The sequence below is a fragment of the Gossypium raimondii genome, chromosome 6 (assembly GCF_025698545.1).
Source record: "Gossypium raimondii isolate GPD5lz chromosome 6, ASM2569854v1, whole genome shotgun sequence".
Lineage (NCBI taxonomy): Eukaryota > Viridiplantae > Streptophyta > Magnoliopsida > Malvales > Malvaceae > Gossypium > Gossypium raimondii.
Window position 1 is genome coordinate 11732566 of NC_068570.1, and position 15420 is coordinate 11747985.

General features: G+C 33.5%; 2 protein-coding genes across 6 annotated transcripts; both read left to right on the plus strand.

Moving 5' to 3' along the window:
- The first annotated feature begins 997 nt into the window (after positions 1 to 997).
- Positions 998 to 5256, plus strand: LOC105774613 (protein NDL1). Of its 5 annotated transcripts, none has more exons than XM_012597160.2 (11): positions 998 to 1373; positions 2511 to 2610; positions 2839 to 2936; positions 3046 to 3167; positions 3323 to 3383; positions 3467 to 3553; positions 3624 to 3701; positions 3792 to 3851; positions 4002 to 4057; positions 4173 to 4308; positions 4605 to 5256. In XM_012597160.2, the coding sequence occupies exons 1-11, from the start codon at positions 1314 to 1316 to the stop codon at positions 4824 to 4826; spliced, it is 1080 nt and encodes a 359-aa protein (XP_012452614.1). In that variant the 5' UTR covers positions 998 to 1313; the 3' UTR covers positions 4827 to 5256. The 5 variants fall into 5 exon arrangements, with proteins under 5 accessions (XP_012452614.1, XP_012452616.1, XP_012452617.1 ...); XM_012597162.2 differs by having other exon boundaries at positions 999 to 1373; positions 3070 to 3167; XM_012597163.2 differs by having other exon boundaries at positions 999 to 1373; positions 3079 to 3167.
- Positions 5257 to 8116: 2860 nt separating this feature from the next.
- On the plus strand, positions 8117 to 13299 carry LOC105773420 (inactive protein kinase SELMODRAFT_444075). The gene is made up of 9 exons (XM_012595315.2): positions 8117 to 8835; positions 9618 to 9778; positions 9863 to 9957; positions 10192 to 11225; positions 11651 to 11811; positions 11985 to 12061; positions 12144 to 12291; positions 12458 to 12607; positions 12958 to 13299. The coding sequence occupies exons 1-9, from the start codon at positions 8673 to 8675 to the stop codon at positions 13015 to 13017; spliced, it is 2049 nt and encodes a 682-aa protein (XP_012450769.1). The 5' UTR covers positions 8117 to 8672; the 3' UTR covers positions 13018 to 13299.
- The last annotated feature ends 2121 nt before the right edge of the window (positions 13300 to 15420 follow it).

A 15420-nucleotide genomic window follows, 5' to 3' on the forward strand; every position in this document is an offset into this window, starting at 1 on the left:
AATTTATGCAAATAAAAGAAATTGTTATTAATATATTAAATAATATTATTTTAAATTTTAAGATAAATGTGTTTTGTATGTATTTTTTTATAGTAACATGTGGAAAATTACTGCATTAGCCTTTCATGATGAATAAAGGAAAAAAATCTCAACATTCTACCTATTTAAGGTAAATAAAAAATGGTTGTTAAGTCCACCAATTGCTCCATAATCACATTATTTTAGAAGGGTTATACAAATTCACATCTTGGTTCCAAGTGCCTTTTTGATTGAATTGCGTCTTTGTGCAGACAGATTGGCAAAGTTGGGTCTTGCACTTGAAGTTGGACTACATGTTTTCGCACAGCCTCCTAATGTTGTGCTACTTTGCTTCCAATATTTTTGCTGGTTTTGAAGCTTAGAGCCTGATGAGGCTGTTTATTATTTACAAAAAAGAAAGTAGAAAACTATATTTTTTAGTACCTTTATCTATTCAAGATAGGTACAATATCAAAATTAGCCTTTAAAGTTTATATATATATTTTTGTCAATTTAGCCCTTGTTCGTTTTTTTTTTGAGTTAAGTTTAACCTCAATCTTCCAAAAATAATTAAATTAAAAAAGAGAGTTGAAATGATATTTTTTAACGAAAATATTAATTAAAATGTTAAATTTTAAACACGACAGTTTACATGATAATCCACATACACTCAATGCTATTTTTTAAAAATTCTAATTTTATAAAATTTAAATTATTTGTTGATGTGAAGCTTACACATGAACTACCATACAAATTACCATGCCAGCAACATTAAAATTAAAATTTTAGTCATAATTTCTGTTAAAAAAACCGATTTAACTCTTCTATATTAATAACTAAATTTAACTAAAAAAAATAAAAATCAAATTCACAGTTTAAATCATAACAAATTAGTAGGGAGCCAATCAGTCACTCTATTTTAAATCAACCCGCCAGGGCTCACGGGCCATGCTTAAAAGCAGTGCCGTTTTTCTGATTATTCGTTAGAGGAGGGTTATGATTTGACCATAAGTCAGGGAGTCCAAAAATGCGTTGAGCTTGAAATTTGAACAGCTAAAAAAGGGGGAAAATAAAATAAATAAATAAACAAGAGTGGGAAGGAGCGAGCGAGGTTTCGAAGAAAGAAAATGGCTTGATTTATATTTTGCAAGCCATAAAAGCCGGAGACTTATATTTATCCAAGGGAGAAACAAGGGACAGAGAAAAGCCGTTTTGTTTCGAGAAAAAAAAAGAACATAAGCTTTTTTTTGTCTTTCTTTCTTTGTTTTGTAGATAACAGAGAAAGAGCCACAGCCATGGCTGACTCAAACGATTCCATTCCTCTTGATACTGAAAAGATCTATTTTGGTGGAAAGGTTTCTTTTTTCTTATCGTTTTTCTACATCTCCATTTTTAATTGTTTTTCATTCTTTATTTTTTGTTATCAGTTTATTATTTTGCATTTTCATTACTGCATTGGTTTTTTAGTTTTATGGGAAGAGAACCCATTTTTCTGGTTATTTTTTATTCCAATTTATGTTAATTTTAATTCTGCGATATTCAGAAATTATCTGGTATCAACATATCTATACATTTCCTATTTGGTCAAATATGCTCTTTTATCCACTTTTTTTAAATATATATATATATATATATATATATATATATATACATAACAGTCAAATTTTTTATTTATTTTCTCAACCTTCTTTGTCATTTTATGGTAAATGAGTTATCTTGGTTTGTATATAATTTGTGTTTATTTTAGCTGTTAAAATTACAAAGTTAGACTCCATTTTGTTCGTGTATTTATACATGTATTTGATTGTTTTGCTAATATCGTGTAATTCTCTTACGTTATTTCATGTTGCTACTGCCTTTGGGTTTATATCTGCTTTAACTTTTCATTTTCGATTAGTTGGAGATTTTTTCATTCTTAGTTTGTTACTTCTAATGGCAAAAGAAGTTGGATGATGGATTCCTCGGGATTATTCACCTGTCTTTGCAGTTCATTGAAGAAACATTGGCTCTATTTCTTATTTTATTTTGCTTTTATTATATTAAAATTGGCTGCCGGCAAATTTACCTTTTCTTTTATATATATATGTGTGTGTGTGTGTATGTGTTTAATGTCATGGTCTTCTTTAAATTGAGAGATTCTTGCTCTCCTTTTAGACTGTCATCTCTTTTTTGAAGAATTTAATGATTGATATCAGGAATCACTCATTTGATTTTTCTCTCTTTTTTGGATTTCCCTAAAAAAAAGGTGACTGTGCACATGGGAATTGCTTTTGATGAATAATTTAGGTGTTTCTTTTCTTTTTTAAGGGTCATCTAAAATAAATTACTTAACTGAAAAGCTATTCTTGTTAAATAACTATTTCCGTATCTAGAAGACATATGGTATCTAAGTTCCAAATATATCTATTTCTATGATTGTTTTACAATAAGCTTAACTATTTCTATTTTGATTGGTATAAATCTTAATCTGTGCTGATGTAAATAACTTCCAGGAACATCATGTACGAACGCGCTGTGGTTCTCTGTCTGTTATAGTTTATGGGGACCAACACAAGCCAGCATTAATTACATATCCTGATCTGGCTTTGAATCGTATGTATAATGCTGTTCATATCATAACCTCTTTTGTATTTTTCATATTAAATTTGGGAAAAACCTCCTTTTGCTAATTCTGCAATATACATGCTATTTCAGTCATGGTTTATTTTGTTAACCGGTTCAAATTTTCTATTCATGCACATCTACAGGGTACTCTTAGTTGGCGTATATCTCCAAATCTGCTTTCTAACAAGTTTAGTGTTCTTTTATAATTTCCTTCAGATGTATCTTGTTTCCAAGGATTGTTCTTTTGTCCCGAAGCGGCCTCCTTGTTGCTCCACAATTTCTGCATTTACCATATTAGTCCTCCTGGACACGAGGTCTGTAAATTAGTTGGCATATGCCTATTTGCCTTATTTCTGTTGTATATGGTCTATTTTATCTTCTGGTAGCATGCTAAATCAATTGTTGGTTTCTATGTTCACATAGTTTCCTTTCTGGCACTTTCACAAGTTCTTGCAGTTGGGAGCTGCTCCAATTTGTCCAAGTGCTTCTGCACGTTGTGTTGACGACTTAGCTGATCAGATCCTAGAGGTTCTCAACTTTTTTGGGTAATTTTACATTAGTTGGCAGCTTAGTAAAAGCTATTAGATATAGCCAGTATTAGTGGTTTGGTTGAAAAGGGGTTTCTTTTCCCATGAAGAGCACTAGATTGTATTTATTAAAAGTTTTATAGTTAGGATGACTTCGTTTCTGATTGCATCAGGCTTGGTGCAGTGATGTGCATGGGAGTGACAGCGGGTGCTTACATTCTTACTCTATTTGCCGTAGGTTTCCTTATGAATCTTAAGAGTAGTATTATTTAAATGCTTTTTATGTTTGTTCTTTTGACCAAGCTTTTCCATTTCAGATGAAATACAAAAAACGTGTTATTGGGTTGATACTTATATCCCCTCTTTTCAGAGCACCGTCTTGGATTGAATGGTTTTATAACAAGGTTCCTTCCTAAGACTGTTGGGTTTTATGCATAAATTTCATTTATATGGCTAAAATGATATAATCTGTAGGTGATGTCAAATTTGTTATATTTTTATGGAATGTGTGGACTTCTTAAAGAGCTTTTGCTTCAACGTTACTTTAGCAAGGTACCTAGCATTTCCATCCTAGTAATATATCTTTTTTTGGGTTATATCCTCACTTATTGAGGAGGTTGTATGATGAGGTTTAAATCGTAGCAGGAAGTTTGCGGTAATACAGAAATTCCTGAGTCGGACATAGTTCAAGCGTGCAGAAGAGTTAGTGCTTAAGCATTTCTTTTTCTTCTTTCCTGAATAACATTAATACATTATACTAGATTTGCATTCTGTTTCTGTTTCTTTTCTTAAACCAGTGAATTTCTTTTGAAGTCAACATGACTTATTCCTTTGGTATGTTTGTTTCCTTAGTTGCTAGATGAGAGGCATGGATCAAATGTGATGCAATTTCTTCAAGCAATTAATGGGTACATTACAAAATAATGGAACTAGATTGGATTGTTACTTCGTGTTTTGCATGTTACTTCTCTTTATACATTAAGATATTTCAAGTGCTCAAAACTTTGTTTCACTAACATGCAGGAGACCTGACCTTACCAGTGGGCTAAAGAGGCTCGGATGTCGAACCTTAATATTTGTTGGCGATAGCTCACCGTTTCATTCTGAGGCCCTACACATGACATCCAAGTTGGATAGAAGATTTAGTGCCTTAGTTGAGGTAAGTAGCAGAGTTTTCAATTACCTATGTAACAGGGATTGCTGTGTTTGATTGCTAGTATGATGTTGAATGATTCTTGTCTAGTCTGCTACTCTTATCTAGTACTCTACTTTCCTAATAATTTGCAAACCTGGAGTATCTAGTGGTCTATCACCTGCTCTAAAAATACCATTAAAGGTGGGCCAGCCTACCTGTTGGATGATTTTTGTCCCTTTTTCTTTAGTAGTTAATGCTTTGTGTAATTAAAATTAGTGTCAAAATTATGCCTAATTGGGGTAGGATGCTTGTTGGTGCAGGTTCAGGCTTGTGGATCCATGGTGACAGAAGAACAACCACATGCAATGTTGATACCTATGGAGTACTTCTTCATGGGATATGGATTGTATAGACCTTGCCATTTGAGTGACAGCCCAAGGAGCCACTTAAGTCCATCTTGCATCTCACCCGAGCTTCTCTCTCCTGAAAGCTCGGGTTTGAATTTAAAACCTATAAAAATCCGTGTTTCACATTATACTTGATAAGACTTTTTGGTTCTATTTTTTGTCTTTGGAAAAAAGAAAATGTACAAGGGTAGAAGCAGATGTGGAGGTGGGGGTTGTAGATATAAGGGAAGAAAATGAAGGAATATAGGGAAGGGTAACATGCATGATGCCCTCAAAGCTTGTAGTTTTAAGGGTGCACGGGTTTGGAATTCCTATACAAACAAGAGGCTAGTGCGCAATGGTTTTCTCATATAGATTCATAATCTATTCTTTTGTAGTCAGTAACTAGTGCGCAATTATGTATGTAATATAAAGAGGATTTGTATTTATTTATGATGATGAGGACGAGCAATCAATAATGGAGAAAAACTCCGCTGAATATTGTAATACCACATTTCAGGATCTGATAAAACTTCCATTTAGTGGGGGGAAGGGTGTTTGTTCCAGATGAGATGGGATGAACCAATTCAATCCTTGTTATGAGATGTTTAGTCAGAATTCACACGTGTATGAATGCGTGCATTTACTTTTGGTTCAACATGCATTAATTATGCTATGAGATATTTCTTGACCTGTTCAGAGTTCAGAAGAAACCCATCAATGAGCACTACTAAGACTCCTTTTCCATGACAATCAATAATTCAATGAATGAATATAAAGGCTTATGACAGTACTAAGAATTCAGAGCTGCTTGTGTAAATATTCACGCATTTGAAATCCTTGAAGTCCATTCCAATTTAAGAATTTGTCTAAAACCTTAAGCCCAATTTTCTTAAAAGGAAAAGCCTTAATCCAACCTTCTCGTTTGCCAATACCTATTTTTGGGTATGGATTAATATCAAAATTGTACAGATAGAATTTGCAATGTTATTTATCAATTTTAATTTGGTATATTTGTATACATCAATATACTTGTTACCTATGTAGCACATTTTTTGTTTAATCATCTGTAAATTATTGACATGACATTTTATTAGATTTAAAAATAAATTTAAATTATTTTCACCTATATTAAGAAATAGATTTCTTTGGAGAAGTAAGAAACCCTTTTCTTAAGATTTTTTCTTTTAATCTAAGTGGAAAGAATTTAAATTTATTTGTTTGTTTTTAACCTAATAAAATACTATATCAGCAGTTTTCACATGGCTTAATGGAAAATTGTATTACATAGATAATGGGGTTAGTAAAATGTGAAAATTGAATCAAAATTAAAGTGTGGTGTATACAAATGCACCAAATTAAAGTTAATATATAACATTACAAATTGTATCAAAGTTGATGTATAATTTTAATATTTATCCCTACTTATATAGCGGCAATGGTTTCTTAATTTAGTAATTTCTTAAACACGCCCTGGTTTTTCTATATGCAAAAAATCAAATATTACAATGAAAGTTGATTGTAGTTTGGACACAGTAATGAGTGGTAACTGAGTTTACCTTAACCATTTAGGGCTAAATCTTAGCTTGGCAAATGGAAATATCAACTTACAAGTTCAACAATATGTTGGTGCATAATCACTGTTGTTGTTCATAAATGCATTAACATTTGGGGGATTTGTGTGAATGTTTATCCAAAGTAACAAAACTATTTAACATACGAATATGCTTCCTGCCAAAACAGAATCTAGCTTAGCAAACAAAAGATAAAAAGAAAGCATCTTCATCATTGTTTAACTGTTGCAGCCAACAATCATATATGTCTGTAACCTTGTTATGTGATTGTGAAATTAAGATTGTCTTTTATTTGCTGCATTCATTGTCAAAAGCTAAATCATTTAGCACCAAAGTTGTTTAAGTTGATGATCTCAAAAAGTTTCATTGAGTGAATTAGAATATATATATATATATATATTTGTCTTTAAATTTTGATTCTTTTCCTGTTTGTAGAAGAATAGATTTGGAGCAAAGCTTTGTATAAAATAAGATGAGGGAATATCTTGAAGTTTCTCTTTCATTATTATTTATATTTAGTAAAGGTAGTCATCCATTGCGTCTAGCTATCTAACTTTAGGTCCCACTTTTCATAAAGAATGATATAATTGGGAGCTTTTTGGATGCCAAATTCTAACCTACCTCTCAATTTATCTGCTCCATTTCTTCATAGTTTTTACTACCAGATTTCAATGTTTGCATGTGAAATTACAGTCCTTAATATAAATTATCTTCACCATTAAGTACACCCTATCTGCTGTAAACTGTCATGTAATATCCCATTGAATTTAGCTGTGTTGCGTTTTTTCTTTTCAATTGTAGATCTCTAGCTGACTATTGGTCCTTCAATTTTTCGGTGCAAAGGAGGACATACGAAAAATTAAAAATGTTGGAATCATAGACCTTTTGAATATGTTCTCTTACAAGTGGTTGTGTAAAATTTTTTTAAATTTTTTTTATGAATTTTAATTAATTAATTAACGTTCATCTATTAATTGAATTGAGAACTAATAATTATTTCATCAATTCAATCACTAATTCGATTATTAAATCATTACAAACTAACAACATTCATTTGTAGAAGAGAGATAAAACTATAAGCTGAAGTTTTGCTGTCTACAAATTGACAATTCCTTTGAATTCAAATGGCATCAAGTTGCTAATTGATGTTGCCATGACGTACCACAAGCTCTTTGTCTTCATTTGTCAGTATGTAGGGTTCATATATTATGTCCTACCTCACTACTAATCTGCCATGCTGTGTCGTATTAGAACTACACAAAACAAAAGAAAATTTAATTGATGTTCCTGCACTAATTTAAGTGCCACATTTAAAAAAAAAAAAGAAGCATTACTTTATCTGTGTATACTTTTAAGACAGAAAATAATTGATTACTGTCTCAAGTCCCAAGAGACAGTTGCCTTAAAAAAACTGTAGATCAAATAATGGTGACTTCAATGTGCAAGAAATAGGAAATCCCAAGATCTTAAAGTACATTTTTGTTGCTTTTCATAAGAAATATTTTAGTGTTAAAACAAAATGGAAGGTAAGCCACATGACCAAACACTAGTAAACACAGATTGAAAACTGTACACAATTAGCCTCCCTCCATTACCTACTCTCAACTTTCATAGCTTATAAAAGTCAAGATTGAGGGAGATAAAAAAAAGGGGGTAAGAAAAAGCTTTCCTCCAATCATGCAACTGATTACTTACATAATTACATGTGGTTTGGTATTAAATTGTCGTCTTGTCTTTAACCATGCCCTGTTTTCTTTTTGTCGCCTGTTAATTATATGATAATATATTAATATATACTTGCCTATTAAGCTTTGTTGTAATTTTGTAGAAAGCTGGAGGACATATATGTATGAACATTAGCAAAGTTGACAAGACAAACAAAAGAAAAGCTTCTAAAATTAGGCCAACCGCTTTTGTAGCACAAGAATCGTTTCTTTTTGTAAAGAAAGCTCACGCAGTTTACATGATCTTAAAGAAAAGGCAGCCTCAGTTTCTGTGAAAGAAAGCTGAGCTTGTTCTTACAAGTTACAATAACGGATACATGTTCCTTTATTGCATCCAAACCAGGCAAAGCTGTCTTTTAATACAGAGAGAGAAAGAGAGAAAGAGGGGTTTTGCAGCTTGGTAACTAGAGTTTTTGACACGTCCTTTTTATGAGAAAGAGCTTATTACTTGATTTGATAAAGTTACCTTGAAGTGCACGTCCCTGTCTGCTACTCCCTCTTTTTTCAAATCAAGCTTTTCTGCCGAGCACTTCAAAGAAGGGGTAAAAAAAAAGGCATCTTGGGTATTGTGAATCAGGGAAAAATACAGTCTTTTTTGATCGAGAGTTTTGTTTATGGTGGAGAAAGGGGGGGGGGTGGGTGGATTTTGATTATGGGGTGTGTGGAAGGTGTTTAGGGGTTTAGTTTCTAGCTTGGCTTTGGAGATGAAACAGAAGGGTAGCTCAGATTTGGCTAGTAAAGTAGTGGTGGTGGCTGTTAAAGCAGCAAGGGAGATCCCAAGGACTGCTCTGGTCTGGGCTTTGACTCATGTTGCCCAGCCTGGGGATTGCATTAAGCTGCTCGTGGTTATTCCTGTCCACTCCTCAAGTAACTTACTTTTTCCTCTTAAACACATTTTTCACTTTTATTTGTTTTCTCTTTACTTTTTGTATGATGATAAAATCATTGAGCACATTGGGTTCTGCTTTTCATATGTTTGATAACTAATATGTTCTACTTCTACACCACTTGCTTATGTTTAAGGAAAGAATTATCACTAGATGATCTAAAGCATAAGATGTAATAGTCGGCGTATAGAGATTTTGCCTGGTTGGCAGGTTTGGATCTTGAAACCTTGAAGTCTTACAAGTGGCTAGATGCAGTTATTGCAACAAAATATGTTGCCTTTTTATCCAATAGGAAGAAAAGTTTTGGAGGACCTTATTTCGTCCTTGTTCATTACCTACGTACATGTTGAAGTGGAAAATGAAATTCTTTATGTTTCTGAAGTTAATTATGCTTTTTAACGTCACTTAGCATGAGTAAATGATAGTGAGCTTGTGGTGAAATTGCAGAATGTTCCTTTAATCCTTTGTTGAACATTGGCCGTTGGTTGGTTCATAACTGCTAATCTCAGCTTCTTCATTCTATGTTTGATACAGTCGCTTTACAGATTATAAATGGCGACTAACAAAGAACGTTATCGAAATTAATTGATCTATTATCAGGTCGAAATGCTCAAAGCCTAGGCTAAGATAATGTTCATTTGCAATTTCTTATCATCTTAATATGCAATTATCAGGTTCAGTTATATATCAAATGAGGTTTAAGCATTCTGCTGCTTTATTCACTTCAAACTATTTGCTGTTAATAACTTCACTGATTCTCAGGTAGAAGGATATGGGGTATTTCAAGATTTACCAGTGATTGCGCCACTGGTCATTGGAAGTCTCTCTCAGCCTCAGGAGCTAATTCAGATGCAAAACAAGATATTGCAGATTCATGCTCCCAAATGATTTTCCAGTTAAAAGATGTTTATGACCCCGACAAGGTTTGTGGATTGATTATTTTCTGATGTTTCTTTAGTTAGTACATTATTTGTTCCTGGAATTGAATTTTGAAGTTATGTTTGCAGGTAAAAGTGAGGATAAAAATTGTTCCTGGATCACCTTACGGAATAGTCGCAACTGAAGCCAAGAAAGCCCAATCCAACTGGGTTATATTGGACAAGTAATATATACAATGTAAACTTTGTTCTCTTGCATGATGTATCACATTTTGTTAGCTTAAGGCATGCTTGTAGCTAGGGTGACTGTGCAAATTACACAAGGTCTTAGTTAACTCATTTGTGTAGTGGACAGCATTCTCATGTTCAATAAGTTCTTCGTTTACTTCAATTTCCTTTTAACTCTTCTATTTTGTTCAATTAATTATGGTTATTATTGCTTTTGAATCCTTGCACAGACACTTAAAACATGAGAAGAAACACTGCCTGGAAGAGCTGCAATGCAATCTTGTGGTCATGAAGCGATCTCAGCCAAAGGTTCTTCGATTGAATTTGGTTGGATCACCGAACATGGCACCTCAATTGGCTTGGCCATTATCATTTGAATCTGAAACATATCCTAAACGTAAGAAAAGCAAGCATGACTTGTTAGATGAAACAAAAGGGCCATTTGTGACTCCAGTCAGTAGTCCTGAGCGTGAATCATCCCTGACTGCTACTGATATTGGAACTTCATCAATATCAGGCTCTGATCCAGGGGCCTCACCATTGATCCTCCCTGCGTTATATGAGAGTTTGAAGAAAGAGTATTCATTTATTACTGAGGAAAGCCAAAATCTGTTCGAATCTGATTCAGACACTGACTGTGAGCTAGATCCTCCTAAAACAAGATCTTATTTCCCTCCATGGATGTCTGACATTTGTAATTCTAGCGCTGACTCTAAGCATCTTGGGAAGGATTTACAGAGACTGAATGATTCATCGCTTACTTCAACATATAACATTTTGTTGGAGAAATTATCTACATTGAACAGAGAACCTGATGTTGGGGTCCTTAATTATAGGCTTGATCTGAAGGTCAGCAAAAGTGTGAGGGAAGCTATCTCACTGTCAAGAAATGCTCCTCCTGGACCTCCTCCATTATGTTCAATATGTCAGCACAAAGCTCCTGTGTTTGGGCACCCTCCAAGGTGGTTCACTTATGCTGAACTAGAACATGCTACAAATGGCTTTTCACAATCGAATTTCTTGGCTGAAGGTGGATTTGGTTCTGTTCATAGAGGGATCTTACCAGATGGTCAGGTGATAGCTGTGAAGCTACATAAGTTGGCTAGTTCTCAAGGTGACCGAGAATTTTGCTCGGAAGTAGAGGTTTTAAGTTGTGCACAGCATCGGAATGTTGTAATGCTGATTGGCTTCTGCATTGAGGATGGAAAAAGATTGCTAGTTTATGAGTACGTTTGCAATGGCTCTTTGGATTCTCATCTTTATGGTAAGTTAACTTCTACCCTAATTCATGTTATCACTTGCCGAACATGATCATGAAACTGCTAGAAAGCAAGTAGCCAGAACATCCAGGGAGATTTTCCTCTCCACTTATGTATTGAAATCGAAATGTTTATCTCAGTTTTTCAGTTTGACCAACTTTGGAACCATAGTTCCATTGACTAACTAACATGAGTTCACAGGAATGTCCTTAAGTCATGACATTGATACAACATTTAATTGGTAGATAAATATGGTTGAAGTGTATGTAATTGTTCACGATCACGGGTTTGAACTGACTTTAATGAAAAATGCTGCTTGGTAGTTGTACTGGAGCAAGCTGTCTACAAGTCTAATATTGTCCCATTTCCTTCATAATCATTGATAATTTCTCTAAATTGGTAACTTAATCATAATATGGGAAATTTTCAGGGCATAATCATGATACATTGCAATGGTCAGCACGACAAAAGATTGCTGTTGGAGCAGCCAGAGGATTGAGATACCTTCATGAAGAGTGCAGAGTTGGTTGTATTGTACACCGTGATATGCGGCCTAATAATATCCTTCTCACCCACGATTTTGAACCATTAGTATGTCACATCTTCTAAACTCAATCTGAACAAAACTTCAAATTTCTGAAACCAGCTGTTTGTTCTTCTTAATGCTCGTCTCATTCAAGTGTGAATAGTCTTCTTTTTGTATCGAACCTTAGGCACATATAGCATAAGACAGACTGTAAACTGACTACTTCTGGACTCTTTAGGTTGGGGATTTTGGGTTGGCAAGGTGGCAGCCGGATGGAGACAGGGGAGTGGAAACTAGAGTGATTGGACGATTCGGGTACATACTAGCTTGTTTATTCCTTGTTACTTATATTATCTAGCAAGGACAACTTTATTCAGGAAAACACTCTTCTTGGTAGGTATTTAGCTCCAGAATATGCCCAAAGCGGCCAAATCACAGAAAAAGCTGATGTCTATTCCTTTGGGGTGGTAATGGTAGAGCTCATCACTGGACGAAAAGCTATGGACATCAGTCGGCCAAAGGGACAGCAGTGCCTCACAGAATGGGTATTAAACTTGACTTATTTTAGGTTATGAACTTATACATCAGTGTTTGCTGAAAATCTTTAATAATTTAGATTTACTTTTCGTCATAAGAACACCAACAGATCACCTTCTGTTACTTCTAGAATTTATCAAAATGGATTTTCTCACTGGTTCGAATATGGATTAGGCACGCCCTTTACTAGAAAGTCATGCGATACGGGAACTTGTTGACCCCCGCTTGGGGAACGGCTATGTGGAGCAAGAGGTTTATGGCATGCTGCAATGTGCTTCCTTTTGCATCAGGCGGGATCCTCATACAAGGCCTCGCATGTCTCAGGTTGGGAAAATGAAATTTACATAACAAAAATCCCTTCGAAAAAAGAATTGTGTATATATCGGCTCATCATTGTTTCAATGATCATAGCAAATAAATGTGAACAATAGCTGAAAGAGAACTTCTAGGTCTGCTGTATATGCATGTGAAGTTTATCTTCTGCGAGAGACTGTTGGTTCTTTCTGCAGTGTTTCCACTTTGCAACAAAAGCGATCCATATTCCAAAATTACAAGCCTATCAAACTTCACTAGCTTCTTGAAACAGCACCCTGTCACCTCTTTGATTCTTATAGAACTTTATATGTAAGCCTTCCTCAGTTTACAGTTAACTCAGTGGTGTTTACACTGTGAAGGTACTTCGGATGTTGGAGGGCGATGTCATCACAAATTCGACTTTCGTGCATGAATTCTAGGGATCCTGGAAGTGCATCCGCCGATCTGCTGAAGCAGTTAGAATGAATATCAGCATCATCAGCAATGGCCTACCATTGCATGATCAAGACATAAAGCAGAGGTACCTACACCATACAAAGAGTTGAAGAAGATTGAAGATGGCCCGAGGCAAATATTATTTGGAAATAATGTCACCCTTTGATTTTAACTATCGCATAGAATTTTATTTTATTTCATACTCATATAACTGTAAAAAAAATGAGTGAATGTTTTGTAAATTACATAGTTTTTCCTGTTTGGCACTTTGAGCAGTAGTTATATTGTTTTATTTTTAATTAGAAATAGGTGCATTCAAAAATTAAATGACAGTAACAATATCCGGAGGTTGATTTCAAACCAAAGCAGAAAAGTTAATGCCAACCAAAGCAGACAAATTTTACTGTTCAAACCGTGTTATTGATAAGCTGTAAAAGCAACATATTTTAATTCTATTTTTAATGTATTTTTGGATGATTAATGATGTAAATTAGTGAATTTGATCTTCCTAATCTTTTAAATTCACGTTTCTATACTGAGTGAGCATAGGGGAGCGAAAAACAAGCCAAAATCGAGCAAAAAGAGCTGTTTTCAGTATCCACACGGCTTGAGCATTTCCACACAGGTTGGCCACACGCTCATGTGCCAACCTGTGTCGATTTCGCACCCTGCATCCCTTTTACACTGAAAAATCCAATTTTGAAGGTTTTTGAGCATTCTAAAGTTTATAAATACATATTAGAAGAGGACCTAAAAAGATATACAGAGAAGACTGAAGAAAAGACTCGAAGAACGCCATCGGAATCATCTTAGGAAGCAGGTCTCCTTCAAGATTGAAAATCTCCATTTAATTTCTTTAGAAGTTTATGTGGGTTTCTTTATGTCTTGTTGTTATCTTAACTTTGAGATGTTTCTGTTTAGGATTATGAACTAAATTCCCTAAATACCTAGCGAAGATGAAACCTATAATGAATCTTATTATTTGATTTCTGAGTTACATGATAAATACTTGATTTTTATTCTCAATTATGTATGCTTATTTCATGTTTTAGTATTTTCAGGATATTAATTCATGTTTAATGTGCTTAATCAGTGGAACAAAAGTCTCTATTTAAGAGTAGATTTAACATAATTGAGTGGAGTTGCATGTAATCCTAAAAATAGGACGACATAAATCTACCGGATTAGAGTCAAATCTAATAGGGGAATCTATCGATCGAGTTAATGCGACAATAGGGGTTTTAATTAGAAAGATGTTTCAATTAATCAACCTAGAGTCAGTTGTTCTTACTCACGAAAGATATATTAACATAATTTAGGAATTTCTACGATCAAGACACAAGTGAATAAATCGTTTTAATTCAGAATCATAATAATAAGTGAAGTCTAGGTGGATTATTTTTTGGGTATTGTCTATCTCATTGGTTATCTTCGTTTATTTTTCCAATTCACTCTTTGTTGCATTCTTAGTTAAATTAGTTTAGTAATTTTAGATTAAAAAAATCACTCTAATTTGTCGGCTAAATAATAGAAAACGGTAATTACTAGTACTTTTAGTCCTCGTAATACGATATTCCCTACTCACTATAACTATACTATTATTCGATAAGTACACTTGCCTTAATCGTTTTTATAGTTAATTTAGTGACTATCAGTTATCATCATCTCTCACCTAATATTATATAATCAATACAAAAACAAAACAATTTCTTATCATCCTATTATACTATTTCATGTTCCATCAATGTATTATCGACAAAAATATTATATTTTATGTGATACTTGCTATGTGACGACCCTTTATTGTATGCATACTCATATATTTTCCTCTGATTGCTGACAGAGACAAGAATTAGTATCTACACAATGCAATGTTGTTTATTTATAGAACTAACAAAAACAAAAGAACAAAAAGGAAAAAAGAAATATTAATAAAGAAATATAAGGGAGAGAGAAGATCCCAAGTATTTCCCAAGCTCTTCAGCAGGTCTAATTCCAATTTTGCGATCTTTGACTCTACTCATCAGTTTTTGTGGAAAAAAAACATATCAGCTGCAAAGTTTAAATAAGATAACTCATGATATATTTTTTTAGTGTTTAAATGAATTAAATTTGAATAAACGGATCTTTATTTGTGTGTTTGTTTATTTTTAAGTTCGTTCATGTTTATTAATAATTCTAAAATTGTGTTTGTATTTATTTATTTAAAATTATGTGAGTTCATGTTCGTTTATTTAAGTTAAACAAACTTGTTTATGAACATATAATTGAATATGTTCACGAATAATAAACAAATAAAGACTAAATACTATTTATCTTATATTTTAAATATAAAATAATCAAATATAAATATCAATAATTGTATTATGAATAAATAAAATAAGCAG